General features: G+C 39.8%; 1 protein-coding gene across 13 annotated transcripts in view; it reads right to left on the reverse strand.

Moving 5' to 3' along the window:
* Positions 1-279: 279 nt before the first annotated feature.
* LOC135697020 (thioester-containing protein 1 allele S3-like) overlaps positions 280-22887 on the reverse strand; it is a 71580-nt gene continuing 48972 nt past the window's right edge. For 8 of the 13 annotated variants that reach the window (XM_065216576.1, XM_065216578.1, XM_065216581.1 and 5 more), the window contains exons 9-13: positions 2680-2987; positions 2318-2617; positions 947-2256; positions 731-884; positions 280-669 (exon numbers count right to left, since the gene is read on the reverse strand). In XM_065216576.1, the coding sequence (XP_065072648.1) occupies positions 446-669; positions 731-884; positions 947-2256; positions 2318-2617; positions 2680-2987 (2296 nt within the window). In that variant the 3' untranslated portion in view covers positions 280-445. Of the gene's footprint in view, positions 670-730; positions 885-946; positions 2257-2317; positions 2618-2679; positions 2988-3514; positions 3768-4258; positions 4395-13423; positions 13542-16936; positions 17124-21997; positions 22176-22887 lie in introns of all 13 variants that reach the window. The other 5 variants (XM_065216571.1, XM_065216577.1, XM_065216579.1 and 2 more) reach the window with 5 other exon arrangements.

Here is a 22887-nt window from a genome sequence, read left to right on the forward strand (position 1 = left end):
GAAAAGTTATTGTTCATGACAGAAATCCAGCGTCCTTTTGAGATATTGAATTTTGAGTAGTTTTAGACCCATTTTTGCAGATAGTACAAATTTCAAACATCCTTTTCCTCGAGCCTTTCCCCTCCCCAAAATGCTTAAGCTATTATTGAATGGCCTATCACATGGATTGCTTGAAGCAAGTGAGTAATTGAAACCCATACTGACGGCAAACCACCCACCGTTGAAAACCTCATCTTCTCCGTAATAGTTCGGATCAAAAAACTCATCTAACATAAATCGTTTTCATAGTTTATTTTACTGCTAAAATTTTGGAGCAAATTCCTAAAAATAAAGATCAAATCACAATAATCTTCCACTAGGTACACACAGCTATTACTCCACTCTAGCAAGATTATTGCAAGTTACATCCACTCACAGCGGCCCATTTCGTTGCCCAGCTAAACCTTTAGTTGAACAGCTTCATCAACAGTGCAGCCACCATCAGTTGCAGACCTAAAGTAGCGGCCCCAAAGGTACCAGCCGCTCCAATCGATCCTTCCTCTTTCGCCGCTTCCTTTGGCGATCGTTGCTTCTGTGAACGGATCGCACAGGAATTACCACAATCCTCATCCTCGCAGATGTCACAAAGTCCGGCGACGGGTCCATTGTAGAACTGCCGGGCGATACGAGCTGGAAACATAGAAAGGGTCAAAATGTGGCTTGCGAAAACAGGCGGGGCATCAGAACTCACAGTTATCATAATAGTCGTAGATAACAACCGGGGCAGGCTTCTGCTTGGCGACCTTATGCGTTCGGAAAGCGGAAACCGTTGGGCACAGTTCGTTACGGTCTAAGCTATCGAAGTACATCACAACGATCGTGTCGCCGTCCTTCAACTCCACTTTCTGCAATTGAATAATTGTTGCTAATGAACAGCGAGACTCCACCAAAATCATTACGAATTTACCTTAATGTATTCCATATTCTCCAGCGAGGGAAGTGTGTCCGAATCGGCGGTGAAACCGCTGGGGAAGCCCACTTCCATGACGGCCATGTTGGATTTGTTCTGTCCGGTCGTTGGAACGAAGTTCGTGCACACAGTGAGATGCAAATAGTCCTGGTTGGAGTTCTTGTTTACCTGAGGATCCAGTACGAACCTCGGCCACTCTCCGGTGACATTCATGTTGTACTTGTAGCCCAACGAAACAATGGCGAATCCCTTTCCAGTTGCCTTGATGTCAATGTCCTTCGCCGACGGTGGTAGTTCAAACTTCTGCAAGATCATGTTGTTCTCCGTGTTGACCTTCATTTCCTTCTGTTGGTTGTCGTTGTATGTGACAACGATGGTGACGTCGTTGTTTTTGGAAGTAATCTTCGCGGCCAACTTGGCCAGTGCCTGTAGACCTACGACGGTATCCTGGGTGGACTGGAATCCACCCTTGTCGTTACGTTGCCCGATCAACCACTTCATGATCGGCAGGGCATCACTGTCCAGTCCTGCTTCGAGGAAAGCCAGCATTCCATAAGCGGACATTTCAACATTGACGGAATTCGGCTTGCCATACCAAGGATTCTTCTTATCGGCTTCCGGAATTGGCTTGTTCCACCATTTTTGATCATCATCGGTTGTGGCCTTCGTGTCCAGTAGAGATAGAGTGTAGTCTTTGTTGCTATGATCAGCCAGCTGCAAGGCGTACGCCGCAATTGCCAGAGCGTAGTTATCGTCCAACCCTTCCGTATTCCGAACGATGTAGTCCAGAGCTTTGTTGATGACGTTTTGGTATTTGGTGATAAGATTTTTGTTCTCCAGGAACGCAATCAGCGTGTAGGCAGTCAAAGCGATTCCCTGACCGGATCCACCTTGCATATCCGTGTGTGAAACTTTACCGACCTCCGGGAAGCTTCCGTTGGGAGACTGCTGATCACTGAGCCACTCCAGAGACTTGTCGATAATTTTCTCGTCTACGCTAATGTGTTCGGCAGCTTGCTTGAACGAACGAGCAACGAACGCAGTCAACCAGGTACTACCCTTGGGATCAGATTTTCCGAAAGCACTGAACGATCCGTCGTCATGTTTGTAGGTGAGCTCCCGTTGATAGCCAGCTTCCATGAACTTTTTCGCCTTTCCTTCGATGTTTGCCGTAAGCTGGTTGGTGTTCTTCAGATAATCCAGAACGACAATGTTCGGTACGAAGTTCAGCATGTTCTGTTCTCCGCATCCGTATGGCATGCGGATGAGTGAGTCCAGATTTTGGATGGTTGACCCCAGGACATCACCTGCAATTGGGATAAATGGTTGATCGAGGAGTTGATATGGGAAGTTGGAAAAAAAACTTACCGATAACGGCAATTTCAACACGCGTTGAGTCCGGAACGGCATTCTTCGGTATCTCCACCGTGAAATTGTTGTTCACCTCCGGTGTAGCACGCAGATCGACAAATGACGCCTTGTTAACGTACTGCGGAAGTCCTTCTGGTTCTACGAGCAGCTGACGCTCAACGCCATCTCCTGCCAGCGGGGTAGTGGCCGTAACCTTGATTGTAATGTGACCCAGCTTAGTTGGTTTGATCATGAACGGAATCGTTTTACCGCTGTTGGATGGAATGTGGATGCTCTTTTTGCGGAACAGTTCTAGCTCTGTGAACAAATAAACCCCACTGATGAAGTGAGTCAAGTTAACTACCAACAAGGTCACTTACTAGCATTTTCATGAACCTCATTCTCCACGTCGGTAAACTCAAACTCCTGCTCGGTGTTGTGGAAGGTCACATCGGCCGTTTGATCCGATTCCATGTAGTTGAAGATCACGATCGGAATCGACACGACCTCGCCTCGTTTGACCGAGTACGGTAGATTGGTGGATACGAAGAACGGCAGGAAGACGTTTAGCTTCCTCGGCTGTCGGGTCAAACCAAGTCCGTAAACTGGGCTCACCGAAAAGCCAGTTATTATCCAGGAGGTGATGGTATCGGGAACTTTTTTGGTGATGGTCTTTTCACCCGAGAAACTGTGTTGCATGGTAGGAAAATTTGAATTAGTACTTGAATCCAATCCGGAAGATCATGTCACACAAAACTAAAACTGTAGCATGCACGTTAGGTCATTACATTACAGGAACCCAAAGACACAACATCACCATTCATGCTAGATTACGTTAGTACGGAAATTTCTATGCTACGTAGTAACAACAATGCAATAAGCTTACAAACCACCAGTGCAACAAAGTCCCACACCCATCCCAGTTTGAAACAATTCGAAGTAAAACCTTCATTATCTATCAGCGGCATATTGTTATGCGATTTCATTGATTTAGTGGCAGTGGTTACTAAACCATCGTCCTAGAATTCTCTGTGGGGAACGGAAAGGATCGATCTAAACGATCATCCCTTCCTGTGCGGTGTGATCAATATTAGCGGCAGCAGCAGCAACAGCAGCGCATTCAATTAATGTTGGTTACGGGTAAAAAACAAATTTGGATTAACACGCCAATTAGTTTTGCGAATGCGTCCTCGCCTCTGCCAACGTGATATTTACCCCGAGTAGGCATTCTCAAACAACCAGGTGTCGGCAATTTCGCGGGAAAGGAACACCCGTGGAATGTCCCGATGGGGCCGCGGGATGCGACTGAACGCGAACGGCCCGGCCAGCGGTGGTCGAGTGTTGGTTTTGAACTCGTGCACCGGCAGGAAGCGGGGATTCTTCTCAATCACCGTGTACAGCGGAGTTCCGTCCGGAGCCCGCTGTACCTTGTACGTGATCGGAGGCAGCCGGCTGGCGGTATCATTTGCTGGAAAGAATTTGGTGATGACTTTGGTAATTACAGTTTGCGATATAATGGGGAGTGCGCAGCCGAGGCTTACCGTGCCTCCGCTGACACGGGGATTAAAAAGGGAGCAAAGTGTGACGTCATTTGTGATAAATAGAGTTTTGTTTAAAGAATTTTCTATTTTAAAGAAAATGTCAGCCATAGCTCAACATCGTTGGCCGTACTTCTCCATAAATTGCGGAGATAGAGTTGCTAAATGAAATTAATCACATGTGTGATCCTACGCTACATTTCGAATAAAACGCAGGCCCTAGTTCATGCTTAAAAGAAAGGATTACTTATGTCAAAAGTTCACGTATGTTACGTATGTCAAAACAAAACTATTATAAACTGAAGAATTAATCGTCTTACCATCCACCATATTAGATTTCATTTCAACTAAATATAATGCAACGCTAATTTAGAAATTTGCAAAAGCCGAATACTGATATCAATTCAGACAAAGTACCAACCCTTGATCCTCATTTAGACTGTCCCAGATCCACGACTCGGGGAAATCCTTCCTCAGGTTTACGCCACCAGCAGAGCCGGCCAAACCGCTGAAACCTCCCGGAGCAGCAAAGGCCACAGACTCAGGAAGCGCTAACACTGTAGTTAAGGTCATATTGAATATTTAGATTTTTTTATTGCAGATCCTACCATTATCAATGTTGGAGAAGATATTAGGCATAAAACATAATTCGAATAAGTCCAAACGCATTGATTATTTTGGAAAAAAAATCGTTCCGAATCAATGTTGCTGCTGCATCTAATACTAGATATTGATTTAAAAAAAGGCGTAGTTGTCGGTGGCCGCCATAGAGATCAGAGCTCTCTGAATTCCCACGTGATAGTGCAAACAAAATGATTCAAGATATAAGTGGAAGATACGCACTAACACTTGGTCATTCAGAGATCATTATTTCACGTTGATTTTGTGTTCCTTTAGTTGGTGATGGGAATTTGAAAACTTTATCGAAACAAATAATAAAAATAGATTTTCCATCGATTTCAATCAGAAACGGACAGACTGGTCTGTGAATACTGCTAAATTGTGGATGTGTATGCTCGCGGTGAAGTTGGTTGGACTGTAGTCCAGCGTACCCAAGCAACCATCAAGCCCACTATTACGAAAAGTGCAATATAAAGCGGATATAAGGTTAATTTAAAAATGTATAGCCGTATATCAGCCTTATATTGCAAAAACGGCCCTTATGGGGCTATTAACGGGCTTGGTGGTTACTTGGGTAGAAGCATCGGTAGAATTTCGAGGACCGAATACGAGATTTAACATTTAGCCCGTTATTCCAGCAGATTGAAGAAAAAAAAAACCAAGTTTGGAGAACCGAGATTGACACGAATAGACTTCTCGCTCAACTTTTAAAATAGACCAATTTTATCAATTCTCTTCATCGACTTTCTCTTTCGTTAATAACTCGGTTACATACTCGTTTCCTGATGTATTTTTTGTATTGGATGCTGGATCATAATTTCTATCACTGAACTGTGCGTCGAGCATTTCAGCAAATGTCTGTACACGGCCATGGCGATCCAAAGAGGTGATGAGATGAAGAGATTTGATAAATTGGTCTATTTGAAAAGTTGTGCGAGACTTTTCTAATTCACAAGTGTTATTTCAACACAAAAGAGGATGCTACAAGCTGAGTACTGCGAACTCAGCCGATTTTTTTTTCAAATTGTTTTTCTGAAACAGCTCACGAAATTGTATATGCTGTCAAATGAACTCTTAGCTCCTCCTCCTCTGCTCCAGATATAACGTATACATGGTGATGGGATTGCACCTGCCCACAAAGCTCACATGACTCTTATAAAGTTTGATTACATTCTGGTTTCAGTAACCCAGTTTTGGCATTATTAATATCAAATAAAAACACTTTTTCGAGCATCACGCTCAATGATTTACATTATCCGCCTACTAAGGTTGATGTTTCGACAGTTTCATAATTATAATTCTTAATTTGTTTTCAGTAGGTGGCTACACCTTTACTTGTGGCTCAAACAGTAACTACCTACGTGACTTCTGAGCTCTTTTGAAGGTTTGGCTCCCGTTTGACAGTTTGACTCGGCTCCAGGATGACAAGCATTTTGAGTTAGTTCGCAGTACTCAGGCTATAAGCATTAGTGCAACAAACCGAACACATATGATCGTTAATGCTTAGAGCAATCCTGGGGTTGCCATAGTTGGGGCTGGGAGGGTTCGCCCCATCGCCCCGAAGGACGATAGGTCGAAGGACGATAGGCCAAAATACGATAGGCCAAAATACGGTAGGCCAAACTAGAATAGGCCAAAGTAGACATGGAAAATCATTGGCATTAATTTCGCTTCTTTCTTCAACAGAATTCCGTAAAATTATGTGTATGTAGGTGTAATATTAGCTACAACTTTTGTGAATAACTCATTTATGTACCTCTTATACATGATGAACTAATGCAAATAGAGCCCACCACTTTTTCTCAGTGAAAGTAAATTACATTTATTGAAAAACAATAACAAATTCTTTCCGCTCTAATTCGTCATATATAAGAGATTCAAATTTGAAGTATTCACAGAAGTTGTGGCTAATATTAAAGCCTAAAAAAACTTCATACATCTTTTTAAGGAATTCTGTTGATGTAAAGTTAGAGGTAAATAAATGTAAATGAATATACGAAAATAATGTAAATGATTTACCATGCCTGGGACGAAGTACGGTAGGCCACAGCTCCAGACGAAATAGCAAAAAAAAAAAAGAATATGAAACCTTCTCAGATTTGCCTGAAACTTTGCATAATTGTTTGTTATGGTTATTCATATATATTTGGTAAAATTCAGTGATTTTGAATCAAGCAAATCAAAAATGGCGAATTTGATATTTTTCAACAAATCATACCTCGAAAATGTCACATCCAATCGACATGACGTCTGACACAAAATTATAGGAAAAAAAAATATTCTCAGCAAAAATACACTCTTAAAAAATTTCTAGCCATTTTGAGTAAAAAACCAAAGAAAAGTGTCGTGTACATAGTCGAAGGATAGGATCAGGGGAGGAGCTTGGAGGTGGGGTTTGGTTGTCTCAACAGAGCGTTGTTGCCAGTATGAACGGTAATGCGGTTCTAGATTCGTCTGGAGTTCGACCGTGTATGGTGACCAGTGGGCAACGATGAGGAAAAAAAACCTTGTGAAATGTTCATCATATAGAAATTAACAAAAATTTTGAAACAAAAACTTTTAGTGAAACTTTTTAACATATTGATTATAAATTATATTGCAAATTTTTGCACAGAAAACGATTTTTCAAGTCGTAAAAGTGTTTTTCTATGCAAAATTCCTACACTAGATGATCTTAAATTTGTCTAAAAAAATGTGTTCTATGATTCTTGTTAATTTTAAGTATCCAACATTGAAGTTTCACAAAAGATAGTATTTTCATAAGTTTTTTTTTAATGATACATAGTAATAATAATACTCAAACAATATTGAAGATGGTATTTTTTTTTTGCTATTTTCGTTTAAAAAACTTCTTTCAATTGTTTACTTAAAATTATTGAAAAGGATTAATCTTTTCCTAAAACTTTGTTTCAAACGTCATTTCGATGGGATGCTTTGTTAACAAATATCCCAAGCAAGCTTTATCGAGGTTTTAAAGCAATCTACAAGTCTAAATCGTGGTCTACAGAACCCTCATAAAACCAAAAATGCTACTTGGGATCGAATACGCCATTTTGAACTTATTTGCGAATTTTCGCTCATATGCAACATTGACCATAACAAATAATTCTGCAAGGCATCGTGCCATTCGGAGAAGGTCGGATCAGAGCGATTCACCATTTGGCGTGGAACTGCTAAAACCAACTGGGTCATTAGGGTAAAGTGCGTTAAGCTGATTGGGTCATTAGGCCGAAGTTTTTGATTCCTTTAAAAAATAAGCAGTTCCCGATAACTGTTTCAAAGGGAAATATTTTACTTTGTAAACAAAGATTCAAACGTCAATTTTTCGAAGCTATTAACAGTCACGCAAACTAAAAACACCATCAGAAAGAGTAACGTTTCCTCAACAATATGGTGTTGATTGTTTGTGAAGGAGTGCTAATAGTTTACAAAAGCAGATACGTCCCGTTTAAAAAGTAAACGGGAGTTCTTTCAAAGGATACTTTTGTTTTGATTTTTGACATTTGAGGCCAGAGATGCCATGTTTTCATTTTGAAGACATTTTATATCCCGTGACGACTCTTATTTTTCGCAGACATTTTGAAGACATTTCATGTTTTGTGAAGATTTTTGAAGACATATGAAGCAGTGACGTCGCGTCCACATGTGCAACATGTGCACGACACAGGTGTAATTAATTTTAAAAAATGTGTTCAGATTTTTATAGATTTGATGGTCACATTATAGCTGTATGTACTTCTTTACTCCAGACCACATGTGACCATGAATACACTATTTTATAGTGGGGTTCAATTAAATTTTCGACCATGGATTGCTTCAAAAATGATTAAATTCAGTTCGGATGGTCTGCCTAATCCCTAATGCACTGATTTCTAAGCATGTCGATATTACTACCATGACAAAACTCGTCCAAAAGTGCACCTAAAAGCGATCTTTTTTGGGTGGCGGGTGGCAAGTTTGTGAGTGGTCAAACGCCTGATGTAAGCCAAGCAGACCTTCTATCACCTCTTGAAACATACCACAAATTTTCCAGGATACATGGCGGTTTGCACCACTAGTTGTAATTGACATTTTCAGCAGTCACGCGTCAAACGGGAGCAACACGGAAACAGTAGTCTGGTACGCTTTGGACGTGTATCATGCAAGTATAGACCGGTTTGAATGTGTGACTTTAAATTAGAAGAACATTTATGATTTATGGGTGCCTAAAGTGTGCAATTCTCGCAGTGCACTTGGATATCTGATTGCAGGCAAAGAGAGTAATGGAGAGAGCGCAAAAGCTCGCTTTCACTCTATTTACAGTTGTAAATCTCTCAATTACCGATGGTTGCGCCGGTGCGCCTGTCAAAACTTATGAGCTTCCCCTGGCTCATTCTGATAGTGTTGTTTTGATGACTAAAGAGTTGGTTAATTCAAGTTTGCTACCCAGGGAACTGCATCAATTTTCTCTAGATTTTGACATTGTTTTGTATCAAACAATGTTTTCGGAAGTGTTTGACGGATATTCTTCATTACACTTCAGTCGAAAGAGTTAGCCTTGTGATAAAAACGAGAATTAGTTAGGTTTTCTAATTCCTCCTGCTTCGGTTAGAGCGAAAAGGGCCATACAAGTTTTGTTTACACAATATGATAGGCCCTTCACATGTTACGTTAGGTAGTGATTAATATAGTAATTGAGAATATCACCCTCGAATTCATGGTGGTGTTAAACTATAGCGAACAAAGCTAGGTGCACAGGTAAACAAATGAGGCACGCGACGCCTCTGATATGAAGACACTTGGAGGTTTAAGTAGCTTTTGGCTCCATATTTTAATCTCGATTTTAATCACCTCCTAAAAATGGTTATTATGAGCAAGGAACCAGGTTTCAAAGCAGAGGGCGAAAAATTTTGAATGAAGTGATCATATTTCAAAAGGAAGAGAAATCTGCAACGAAAAAACCTTTCATAGTCTCAGACACTCAGACAGACAGACAGTTCAGCGTCTTCAAAATTTTACAAATGCAAGAACCCTAAAATGCTAAGAAGTCTTAGACATTTGATTTATTTTAATTTAGCGATGTTAAAAAGTCCAGCATTTTGAATATTTCAGTCAATCATACATCTTTCAAATATTCATATAAGATCTCAAATAATTTAACTATATATGAGGACTGGCTCTAATGTTGGTCTATGGATCTAAGATTGGGCTTATCGCTAAAAATCTGCTATTTATCAATTTCAACTAGATGAACTCATCATTGGGACGGTACTCATGGATATTTTTGGTCGATATTGAAAATTTAGCTGAATTTATGTATGGGCCCATATTAGGGGCATTTAGGCCGACATTACATCAATTTCCCTTACTTATCTGCAGTCCCAGAATCTAATTTTTTTCCAAGTTGGATTTATCTTGAAACCTTTCATTGGTTTTATTTAACTTTATTAAAGAGATTTTTAGCCAGTTCATCTCATAACCTTTCACAGGATTTATTTATGATTTGTCTAAGAATTTCGTTAAACAAATCCAAGAAATTAGCCGGCGCCAGTGGTGAAGTGGTAAGCGTGACTGCTTTATAACACCCCAATGGGTCTGGGTTCAATCCCAGCCGAGGTCGGTAGGATTTTTCTGAGGCATAAAAATCTTTGGTCACGTCTTCCTTCGGAAGGGAAGTAAAGCCGTTGGTCCCGACCCATGTATGTTGTGAATGGGTGCGATATCCTACGCAGGTGTGGAAGCTGCCTTCCTGCACATTCGGTTGCCGTCAATGGATGGCAATCGATGTCCATCGGTGATTGGCACTAGATTGCGGAACAGAGACCGACGTTAAATAAAGAAAAAAAAAATCCAAGAAATTAATCATAGGACTCCTACTTTCTATGGGAATACTCACACAATTTCTACAAAATATTCTAGCAAGTCACTTAAAACTTCAAATAATTATAGAATAACTACTTCAAAATTCTTCTATGTATTCTTTTAATTTTTTTGGAATTTACCACAGGATTAAGTATTACAAAAAAACATCGATGGAATTATGCCTTAAATTACGCTTCATCTGCAGTCAGGGAGTAGTCCCGATTCAGAGCTCCAAGCTCTAGCTCAAGAGGGACGCTTTCTTATCGATTGGAGGATTATGAGACCGATGAAGGGATGATCTTTGGGAAAAACGAACAGCCTCTAAGATTTGACATTTAACTGCCGATGTGAGATCCATTTCGGAAGTGTGATAGTGAAGAACAGTTCACAGACAAGCAGACATATCTCATTTAATATTTCTCACTGTAAAACATCGTCGCTAAAACATTACCGCCATCTGTTGAGTACACTGTGGTGGGTAGTACGCTGAACTGATGGCGGTAGTGGGTAAACGTCAAACGCAAGGGAATTGACTATGCGCGCCACAGGTGGTGGTACTACCAACTACGATACTTTTAAATTGGCCGTTAAATGCTTGTTCGATGAACAACTTGCGTGAGTTATGTCTGTTTATCTGTGAACAGTTTATACAGCTTGTATTATACTCCACGTTGAGAATTAGCAAATATGACACGCAGTTTGTATTTACGCCCGAGTTCAGTCCGTCACACGAGTTCGCAAGTATTGAGCAGATACGGGCAAGGTTGCAAATACTCATTTCAGCTAAAACAATGTTTTTTTTTTTTTTTAATTATGAAATAATAAGAGGCCATGATCATATTTTGAATTGGTAGGATACAAGAAGAGGTGGCAAAGAATGTGTTTGACATATTAAACCTGTTTATTTCACTTCATGAGAGTCACAATCAGCGATTTTTCACACACTCACCCACTCACTCACTCAGCGATCAGCAAATCACTGATTGCGACTCATAGAAAGCAAAATTTACAGGTTTGATGTTTCAAACGCATACTTTGTAACCTCTTCTTTTAAGTTACAAGTAAAACATGCCATCATCCCATCTTTTGGTTTTATTATTCCGAAAAACATTATTTTAGCTGAAATGAGTATTTGCAAGGGGTTCGGTTTTTTCGATCTATTGGCAGTAAAATCTGTGTCTACCGGTGTTGTTTTTCTCATATTTCTGAGCTGCAAATCAAGGATTCGTATTTAGCTTCTGTGAAATAATATAACAGCGATGGATTGAAACAACCGAAATCTATTTGGGGGTCTATGAGTGTGAATAAAATATCATTGTGATCTGAAAAATGAGCCCCTTTCAGATTAAGGCGTCGTTTCCCAACCTTGCTGTTGTGAACCACCATCGAACGAAAAGTACATAAAAAATCTAGGGAAAGTGAGCATGATCATTTGGTAGCAGTGTTGGCAAAATCATCGATTGCTGCCAGCAGTGATGGAAGTTTCGGTTCGCATTCCGATGTAAAGCAAAACTCATGAAACTCCAAATTCACCACAGTTTGGCTAGAATTGTAGCTGGTGAGTTTCGTCAGCATGATATCCGCAACTACGATATCACAGCTTGTAAGGGTCCATTCAAATATTATGTAACGCAAGAGGGGGTGGGGGTAGTCTAGAAATGTGTTAACCACCATGCATTAGGTATAAGAACAGTGCGTTACATTATATTTCAACGGGCCCTTAATATCATCCGCAGTTGCTTGCTTGTTGATGTTTGTCTACGACAATCAAGCGTGATCTTGGGCATTGGTGAGATTAGATTTTTTATCTTGGGCATTGGTGAGATTAGATTTTTTATTTATTTTCCCAACATTGTAACGTTTGGAATCGTAAGATAGGGCCAGTCTAAGCGGTCACCGTAGTCGACACATTTTCTGTGTTAATCTAATGCCTTTGCTTCCAATACTTGCAAAACAAGCTATCAATTTACAGTACCAAACTAAAATGTCATATGACAGGCTCTGTCATACGACACTGTCGCGAAAGTATGTATTTTAGTTTTTCTCATAATAAGAGCTGCTGATGTTGTGCTTGTATGAATTCTGAAAATAGAAAGCAACGATGTCCTAGTTATAACTTTTCTGATCAGAAATGGATGAATTTACACCAAATTGAGGAATTAGAATGAAATCACAAATGTCACATAAGTATCATGATAATTTTCTGTTTTGCTCGAATGTTGTTCTACCGTTTGTGTTGTGTAAGAGAGACGACGGTAGAGCATGAGAGTACAAATACAAAAAAAAATCAACCGTTTCAACCCCTAGATAAGGCATAACATTCACATTTTTTTTTTCAAAATCAAGGAACCCAATTTCCATATGAACTTCTACCTCCTAGGTCAGCCCTCCATTTTCGAAAAGGTGATCTAATTTAAAACCCATTGCACTGTGTGGATCTAAACTTTAATCGACCAAAAGCGCATTATATTTAATTTGATGTATCATTAGAATAGCAAATATTCAAAAGCACATTTATTATGGTTAAACCTTCACAAACCTCTCAAATTGAAGCCAAGGCCACGTTTCCAAAAATAGTTTGCGAACAATTGCAACTATTCCCTCGCTTTGTTTAGAATGCATCGTTGAACTCATCTCAAGAGATTTTCCCCAACGATATCGTCCTGCCTAACAATAAAATTACCAGTGATCAGTTTAAAGTGTTCAAACTAAGTACTTCATGGGTTTGAAAACTTTCTGAAAACAGACTTTTTTACAATACGAAGATTTAACAAACAATAATCAGCCGGTGTTTTAGAATTTGAAACAAGCATGCAATACAACTTAATCAGGTAGAAAGGGCTATTATTTAACTACGTAGATCATTTTTTGGGATTCTTGCACCCCCCCCCCCTTCCTCTGTGTAGACAATTGTCCACACACATTTTTTTTTTTTTATAAAATTTGTTTGGGCCGTGGATGATTGCCAACCCCGTAAACTGTCTACGTAGTTAATGAAAAGACCCATAAACAAAAATAAAACAACCACCAACACCATCACCATCACCACACCACATTGAATTCCATCGTAGTTTTCATCGATATTCAGACTATCCTACGGTGAACTTAAAATCAAAGTACAAACCCATCATTCCCACTGAAACTCGCCCAGATCCACGTCTCGGGAAAAGCCGTGCGCAGCTGAACACCTTCAAAAAATCCACCGCCACCTGCAGCTCCGAAAGCCATCGCATACTCTGGAACTGTCATTGTTGGTTAATTTTAAGAAGACGTCTGCACGGATGCATCTTTCCGTTGGATACATAGGGTTCAGCGTTTAAAAGAAAGTCACAAGGAAAAACTGACCCAGCCTCACATTAAAATGAAGTGAAATCCAAATCAACCGTTTCCGGTGGTGCAATGAGCAGCAAAAAGGAAATTCAGTGCCAGTGGTGATACCAAAAGAATCAAAATATATACTTTTACCGATCGTCAGCATAATAGAACCACACGTGTGTAAAATGTTTTCGGATCAGCGGTTCCTGATTTGGCAGTTGTGAATTCTTATGATGATTACTAGTTTGATGAGGATTATGTTTCCAACGTACATTAGCTCCTGCATTTACCGAAGCCATCATTGATTGTGGCACTTCACGTCCTGTGTGAAAATGTATGGGTGGATGATTGAGAGTTACACTGAGCTGATCAAAAATGGGAGCAATGAATGTCACGTGGAAAAATTTAATTTTAATGTTCTTGAAATGACAGTAGGTGTTCAGAAACAGGACATTCAGTATCCCTGATTGCAATGATCCATGAATGGGATTTGCGGAACGACATTTAGGACAGCGCACAGTTTGAAACGATGTTTGTTGATATCCAGGCAAGACATGTATGTATGGTAGCAAACAAGACTCTCTAAGTATAATGAGAGAGAGAAGGATCCTTCTCTCTCTCATTATACAGGTATTCCACTTAGACGCCCACATTCATCAGGATTCAAGACTCTCTAAGATTCTGTCTCTGGGAGCTATACTAAACTCACAAAGCTCTACACGTTATTTGCGACTGATTTTTTTCTTTCTGGAAGTTCAGGCTGTATGCAACCACACCGCACCGTCCTATTCGTTTCTCTATACAAACGTTCCAATTAGGTGTTCATGCTGCTTCTGATAGTACTCAACACCAGAGAACGAGCCAAAATATTACCCAATTCCATATTAAATTACAAGGCAAAAGGCTCAAGTAACCACCACGCCCGCTAGTAGCACGCTAATCACCCTTTTTGTGATATAAGGTTAACATAAGACTTTCAAACTTTTTATCAGCCTTAAATCAGCTTTACATTGTAATGAGGGTGATAAGCAGGCTTGTTGGTTACTCTGTAGAGTGCGAACAAAGCCATTCAATTGCCCAAGGAGCGACCGCTTGTTTTCACAGTTTGCGAAAAGTTCACTACCGGCCAAACTTATTGATCTTTGGACACGTTGATTTTAATTTGTGTATTTGCTCATTTTTCTGTGAGTTGCTTCTACCTTCACTCAAGCGCAGCGCTACTGTATCTTTCGCTTGGATTCTAGCAAAGTTGCCAGTCTTCTTGATATGATGTCTTCGATTAAAGGGCGTCCACGATAAAAGTGCATCACCTCCCGGAGATAGCTCTATACGTTTATTATTTGAGTTCAAATCTTTTAAAATTTGGGTAAAATTGTTGCAGCGTGTGATGTATTGTGATCATTTAGAGAAGTTACACAAATCTGTTCTTTCACATCGTGTCATCGGAAAGATGTTGTGAATCGTGCCAGATACTGTCGGGTGCAATATACACCGTCGTCATCGATGACGAGACATACGTAAACAAAAACTTCAAGCCAATTCCGGAGAACTGGTACTGCCACTCATAGCAAGTCCATCCCACACGCTATTTCAAAACTACCCAAATTTGGATAGAATCCATCCAGATCGGTCAAAACTGAACCTACCCCAAAATGGGTACAAGTGACAAGTTGACAAATGAACAAAGTCGATTGGATTCAAAGCACTCTTTCATGTACATCTGCCCATTGACACGCTTTGTTTTTCACACGAACAAATATACTATAGCTTACCACCGAAAAAAAAACACAGTACTGAATTTTACGGAGACAGTTAAAAAACAAACTATAATCGTTTCACTTTTAAGCAAAAAAAAAAACAACTCAAAACAAACTAAAAGTGCTTTTCAAGATCAATTCCACTCGCTTAAACAGTGCAACGGTAAAATCAACGCAAATGAACCGATTCACCGAGCCTACAGATTCACATCATACACATTGGCGTAGCTAGACAATTTATCTGGAGGGGGCCTAGATAATTCTGGAGGGGACCTAGATCATTCTGGAGACGGGCCTGGCACCCCCATTAGCTACGCCAATGATCATACAATGAAACAACTATTGTGATCCCTCTTTGATCAAACTCACCCCAGCCTAGGTGATTCGGAAGAATAAAGATCCAGCAGCGAGGAAAGTTCCTTCGCACTCTGATGGGTTCAACATTTTCAGAAGCAGAAAAACCAAATTCTACAAATTCCTGTGATTTCCTTTGCGCATCATTGACCGTTGGCGTTGACATGATGACACTTAGTTCCTTCAGGAGCATATGATCTTCTCGAGCGCTGTGACTAATAGCAGAAATCTCTGGAAGCTCCAAAAGAAAATTGAACTTTAGTGTCGCCATCGCAATAAGAAAGGACGTTCGCTAAAGACATCCTTAACCCTAAGTCTTTGGTTACGAAACTGTGCAATTAATGTGCAATACCAAAAAAATGACAATTCTGAGCAATTCAAGCATTGATAAATATCAATATTCGTGAGAATATTATCAGAACCGAAGGATAGTTTTTTGTCATAAAACTGGCAGTGAATGAACGTAATTTTTCCATATTCTGGACAGTACACGGCCACAGTATTCATCTGTTATTTGAGTTCCATGTAGCAATTTCCTCGAACATGAGTCTATGAACAACTGTGGCTTCAGCAAATTTGGATGAACGAAACTCAATTTGAGTAGAATTCTGTGGCTGTGTAAAAACCAACTTAGTTTGTTAAAATTGAAATCATCAACTTAAATAAAATAAATACAACTTCAACTTGTGGTGCATAACAACTGTATTAATCGAGCCACAGTAGTTTACATATGAATGACAAACAAGCATCAATAAATCTCACAAATCCATCAAAATGATTCCACATCTAAATCTCGGAAAACGAATGAAAACGAGATCTGCAAATTCAGTCAGCAAAAACAAAATCTTTGGGGATTTTCTATTTGATAAAACCAAATTGGTACATACTGCTTCTTCTCTGTCCAGATTTGAGAAGGTCAATTTTAGGCCATCCTCTTGAACAAAGCGGAAAGTATAGTTCTCAAACCACAATTAATTGGCAAAAGGTGGATACTATTCAGATTTGATGTGTCACAAACTAATAACAATGAAAATCATATAGCAGAGACTACCGGAAGACACAAAGACACGAACAAAACACAATATTTCACACACTCAACGACTGTCTTTAGGCGGTACTCTGCAGCAAGTCATGCAACGAGAGGTTTAGTGTTTGTTCAATATAGGACTATTTTAACTTGGTAAGCCTACGGTGGTAGACCTTCAACAAACCTGCCATCCATCTCCCAAAGCCACGTTTCCGGAAAGGTTTTCCTCACTACCACTACTGGTGAAGGTCGAGCAACCAAAGCCTCTTTCATACGAAGTGGTGTTTTGATACTGGGCTTTTTTTCAAAAGATCTTCGAGGAGCAATAGGTTCAAACCCGCTACGATAGGATATGTATGATGGATAAAAACCTAGTGATAAAAGATTTTATTAAAAATTGATCAATAGCTTTGAAACCAAGTAACGATTTTGGTTTTATAAGGATTCTGTAGACCATGTAGACTTGTAGAATACTTCACTGGGCAGGAAGAATGCAAATGTGTACAAAGAAACGAACATTCTGCCACTGACTCTATTGGAGACACAACAGTCACTCAGTAAGAACAATTCATTACCAGCTAAACTAAACGATTTAGACACGTTGAATTTCATTTCATTGAATTATACCAATAGTCAAAAATAGTTCGTCATGTTTGAAATTGATACATTGTTGATGTCATTCACGCTATGAGTTTTCAATTAAAGTTAAAATTGATTAAATGTTGACCGCAAACACCCGATTTATTTGCAATTCTGCTGTCTTTTCTGCTTTCACCGCTGTTGCCTGACGTGACCGTGAGAGATAGAGCATGCTTATTCTCTTTCGATGAAAACTAATAGTGGAGAGAAAGCAATATGCAAGCAAGAATCTGTAAATCTAGAAAGCAGTCATACTTTGAGCAGACTGCTAATTCATTGCAATCACTTTAAAATTAAATTAACTACGAACTATAGTAGCGAACTGTGCTGAAAGATGAAAATCCAAACATTTGCAGAGTGTAGTAAAATAGAAAGCACTTCTGAAATATCCTTACACGTACACGATCAAAACACAAAAGGAGTGTTCACGGGTCTATTATGACCGTCACTTCCTTGTGGCCACCGTGGCAGAAAAGCGACTCAAGTGACACTGATAATAACTCCAGTCCCGCGACAGTCAGGTAAAGTGGAGAGAGAAAACGAAATATCCTGACGCGATCAAAACAATGTTTCCCACATTCAACAACTAACAAACATTTACCTCTTGCTCTGTGGCAAGTCATGCAACGGGAGGTTAAGTTACTGAACATACCCAACCCATGCGGGGTAGACCTTCAACAAACCTGCCATCCATCTCCCAAAGCCACGTTTCCGGAAAGGTTTTCCTCACTGCCACTACTGGTGCAGACAGAGACACAAAAGCCCCTTTGAACCGCAGTTGTCCTGGCATGGCATTCACAGCCACAATAGAACTCCTATCAGCAAGCATACCCATACGTCGAATCCCGGTAGTGTAGGATGAGGATAAGTATGGATAGAAACCTACTAAGAAAGATTTTTTTTAAGATGGAGCTTATCATCGAGCTTTTACGACAAGAAATAAGAAACTAACTGATGCAAAAAACTGGGCTTGTAGGTTTCTAAACTAAGCCCTTGTAACGAACCTTGCTTAACAATTATATGCCAGATGGGTATTTGCATGCAATATATTAAATATTGTATGTAAAACTGCTTTATTTCTTGTTGAAAAACAAACCATTTTCTAACGGTTGAAATTTAGGAGGTTCTCCCAAAACTATTCAGAAATTCAGGGATCAATCCAGGATACATAAAATCCCTTTAAAAGAATTAAAAAAATAACTCAAATAAATTCTGGAAACACGATTTGAAATGGAAAGAAACCATCATGGATGATTGAAATCTTCCCGACATGGATTCCCAGATGTGCCCACCACAGTTGCGAGACGTTCCAGGCGGAGATTCCAGACGTTTTCCATGGAGATTCGAAATTTTGCCTACTTGGATTCCAGACGTGCCCGAACTACTGTAGATTCGAGACGTTCGAGACGGAGATTACAGACGTTCCCGACGATGATTCCAGACGTTAGAGACGGAGATTCCAATCGTTTTCGACCGGAATTCCCAACGCACCCGCCAGAGATTGCAGACGTTCCCGACTTGTCTTCTAAACGTTCCCGAATTAGATTCGAGACGTTCTAGACGGATCTTCCAGACCGTACCGAAAATGGTTCCAGATCTTTCTGACTTGCATTACAGACGTGCCCAATTGAGATTCGATTCGTTCCACAAGACTATCCAGATGTTCCCAAAATGGTGTGGATTTTATGAAAATTCCAAACATTTTAAACGGGGATTGCAGACATTCCAGGCGAAGAATCGAAACCTTCCTGACTTGAATTACATACATTTAAACTCGAGACGTTCCAGGAAAGAATCCTGATGTTCCCGAGTAGTATTTTTTACCCGGGACATCCCCAGATTTCCGATTCCCGAGCATTTGTTTTAATTTCCCGAGAAACAATTTTAGAAGTAGTTTTAAGTAAAATATATAAAAACTATCCCAGAAGAGTTATGGTAAACATCTATGGAGAAAATTTGCAAAAACGTCCATACGAAGTCTTTTTTACGTAGGATTACGTCTTTCAGCAACATATTGGGAGTGAAATTTCAAAAAACCAAAATTAACCACATCGAAAAGTGGTCAGGTTTTGACCACATATAACTCTGTCAATAGTTGATAGATTTTAATTCTAAACAAGCCAATCGATTGGAAATGTTTCTAAGAATCTGTTAAAATGAACGATTTATTAATTTTATATCGGTCACCATTGAGAATTAAACAAATGTCCAACTGTTGCAATGGTATCAAAATTATCACCGATTGCCTACAAAAAGCGCTTTCCCTAACACAGATTTCAAAATCGAATTCCATACGGTCTCGCCGAACGGTGTTTATCCAATCACCGCGTGTGGTGAGTGGTGGTGTCCGGTCATCAGCATCATCAGCAGCAGCAGGGCTTGCGGCACGTGGCGTTGTACATTTTTCTCCAGTACACAACGAAAGGGGGAGCAAGCAGCTAGCTATCAAGGCTGCCCTCAAGAGCCCTCGATTTACCGAAGAAGGAGGAAGAAGCCGCACCGCTACTGATCGGATTCAGTAGCTCGTCGTGACACCTAGCGTGTCACCCTTGTTCCAAACAACTTACAGCTCGCCAGCCTCATCCGTGTTGAACACCATAATAGCTCAGCATTACGACAAAACGGTTCTTTTCACGACCACTCTAAATTATTGTTGTTTTCATTTAACGTTCACTCGAGTGTTCACTCGGCTGTCGACAAAAGCAGACCACTCTCGATGTGTGCTACGCGATCGTCTGTTTTCTCGGCAGCAACCATTGTGTGGTCCTCCTCATTGTTCTTCATCAGCAGTTCTTTCGGTCGATGCGTCGTCGACTTTGGAAAGCAACCGTTTCGTGATGAGTGTGTGAGTGCTGACCACGTTTTGCGTCCATTGCTGCAATGGACGCGCTCTGACCCTCGTTGGCGTACAACAGTTTGCCATACAATGAAACTACTGGAAGCGGCTCCAGTTCTGATGGAGGAGGCTTTTTGGATAGCGGAAGATAAAGTGTTTATTGTGTTGTACCTTTTGACTATATTTTTAAGATGTATTGTATAGTGACCAAGAATCCTCGGCTCTGTAAAGTTAATTCGGTTGAGCCTTACCAAATAAATTAATAAAAAAAAAAAAAAAAAAAAATTTAACGTTCACTCGCCTTGCAGCCAGCTACATCACCCCCAAAGATATTCAAAAATGTACCTACCCAGCAACCAAACGTTTGTGGTCAAATGCGTCAGTATCGAAGTGGTACATAAAAATTCTAGCAATGACCGAATACAACATGACCTTGTTACTTTACCAGAAAGACTTCGAATTAAGTTAAGGTTTTCTCCAGGACGCTAGCAATAATAAAAAAAAACACGATTTTTTATGATTGATCGCGAATATCTCGCAATTGGAAAATTTTAGCAAGAAATTCCTCCAATCAATTTTCGCTTTCTGTATTATCAATTGAATAAACCAAAAATTCCGTGCGTTTTGTTCACAAAAATGCTAAGTTTTGTCGTCAGAAAACGAAGCGTTTCCATGATGGGAAAAATTGGTTTCCCTAACACAGTCGCCGAATGTTGATACCGAGCACGTAATTCTACATCAAAATTACGGTCATGTCTTGGATACAATCTCTTACTCTTATCGAAAAAAAAACAAATAAAGGTTAAACATAAGCTGTACCACCTTGAATGTTAATGGAATATCGATGAAAATGATCGATTCTGTAGTTAGTTCTGTAGAAGTTTTCTGCTATGATTATTCAGAGATTTATTGACAATGTGCAGCTAACTACAACCACTACAGCTGCATCAGAACCTTCTTCAAAATTCAGTACTACCAACCGGTGGAAACTAACGATTTTAAATTGGCTCACTACTTGACTAGCCTATTGGTACCAAGCAAAGCGATTAACGTACCCCATTCTAGTCAAAATTCTAGTACTACACTATATTTGTTTTGATTCGCTATGAAAGTTTGACAGATAAAATGAGGAGTTCGTGGATTTTCCTATGTTTCGAGGGGTGCATCGATTAGCTTGGGACCGAAGATAGTACCTGAGCTGAGCCAAAAAGTTGAGTACGTTTCTTTGGGATCTACTAGTCTTAGAGTTACCTCTATGGTACTACAATTGAATTATTATTTTCAACCCCGAAATCAGCTGTCAAAGTGTTCGGCTTGACAGCGGTTTTTTTTTTCAACCAGTAAAACGCATGTATTAGTGAAGCTGCTCACTAATGCTAACGGTGGTAGAGAACTCTATTCGAAGTTAGGCATCTTGATCTACCTCAATGTATGTATTATTGAATCACCCGAATCATTGACACAACTGCCCAGTTACATTCTTACATATTTCCAACAATGTTAGTCAACGGTACACAAGCATAAAGGGGAAATGGCTCTAATGTTGGCCTATTTATCAATTTTATCTAGATGAACACGTCATTGGGACGGTACTAATGAATATTTTTCGTCGCTATTGAAAATTTAGTCGATTGCTGAATTTTTGTATGGGCCCAAATTGGGGGCATTTAGGCCGACATTACATCCATTTCCCCTACATAAACGGAAAGAGCCTTATTCAAACGGTTAATTATTGTTAAACTACAGAAAACACAAAGAAACTACACGAACCCATCGTCGGTATGATCCCAAATCCAAGTCTCGGGAAACGATTTACGAATGGTTGGCGGCGCCGAGGATGTTGTGACTTTGCTAGCATAAACGAGAGGACTATCTACGACATCGATATCGGCTGTAGGTGAAGCTATCGGAATTGGCCTGCTGTGCTTTTTGTACAATATTTCACGATCTTTATTGATGAAGATTGAAATGATTCGTTAGTATAAAGTGCGATTTGCATGATTTAGAGCAAACACAATGAACAGTAACTGTTCCGGGGAGAAGTTCAAGCAAAACGCACTTCAAAGCTCAGTAACATGACTGAATTAGTTGTGCGACCAACGCTGATTTTAAACAGAACTTCAATCACCATACTATGAGGTTGAAAGGAATCACCGTTAAATATTACTGTAATTAGCTCTAGTACCGCAATGTGTGGTATTTCTTCGAAATATAAAAGAACCAAGTTTTCTAGTGCCATTTTTTGTTCAGAGCAGGGGAATTGTACGGCTGTCAAATTTCCTACGTTCAGTTTGAATTCAACTTTTCTTCGGTTTTTACGTTCTGGTACATATGGGATTTGACGTACCTACCAAAAGGCATATTCTTATTCAATGGAAAAAAAAATAACAGGTTGCTTCAAAATTGCATCAACAGGAAGGTCTCAAAATGTGCCTCATGGTTGCTTTAAACCTGAAAACTAGTGGTCCGCTAAAATAAGGATCAATCTCAATTTAATACCAATTTGCTGAATCGAACAAAACATAGGTACGCTATACTGAAAATTATCTATGGTTTAGTAGTTTTTAAAGTAAAGATTTAAAAAATAGAATTAGTATGCATAAGCGCCTGAAACATGACACGACTTGTTGCTCCCAAATTAATTCGATAAGTCTCGAACA

Source organism: Ochlerotatus camptorhynchus, unplaced genomic scaffold, assembly GCF_037179485.1.
Source record: "Ochlerotatus camptorhynchus isolate MF236.1 unplaced genomic scaffold, CSIRO-AGI_Acam_v1.1 ptg000064l, whole genome shotgun sequence".
In the NCBI taxonomy this organism is placed as follows: domain Eukaryota; kingdom Metazoa; phylum Arthropoda; class Insecta; order Diptera; family Culicidae; genus Ochlerotatus; species Ochlerotatus camptorhynchus.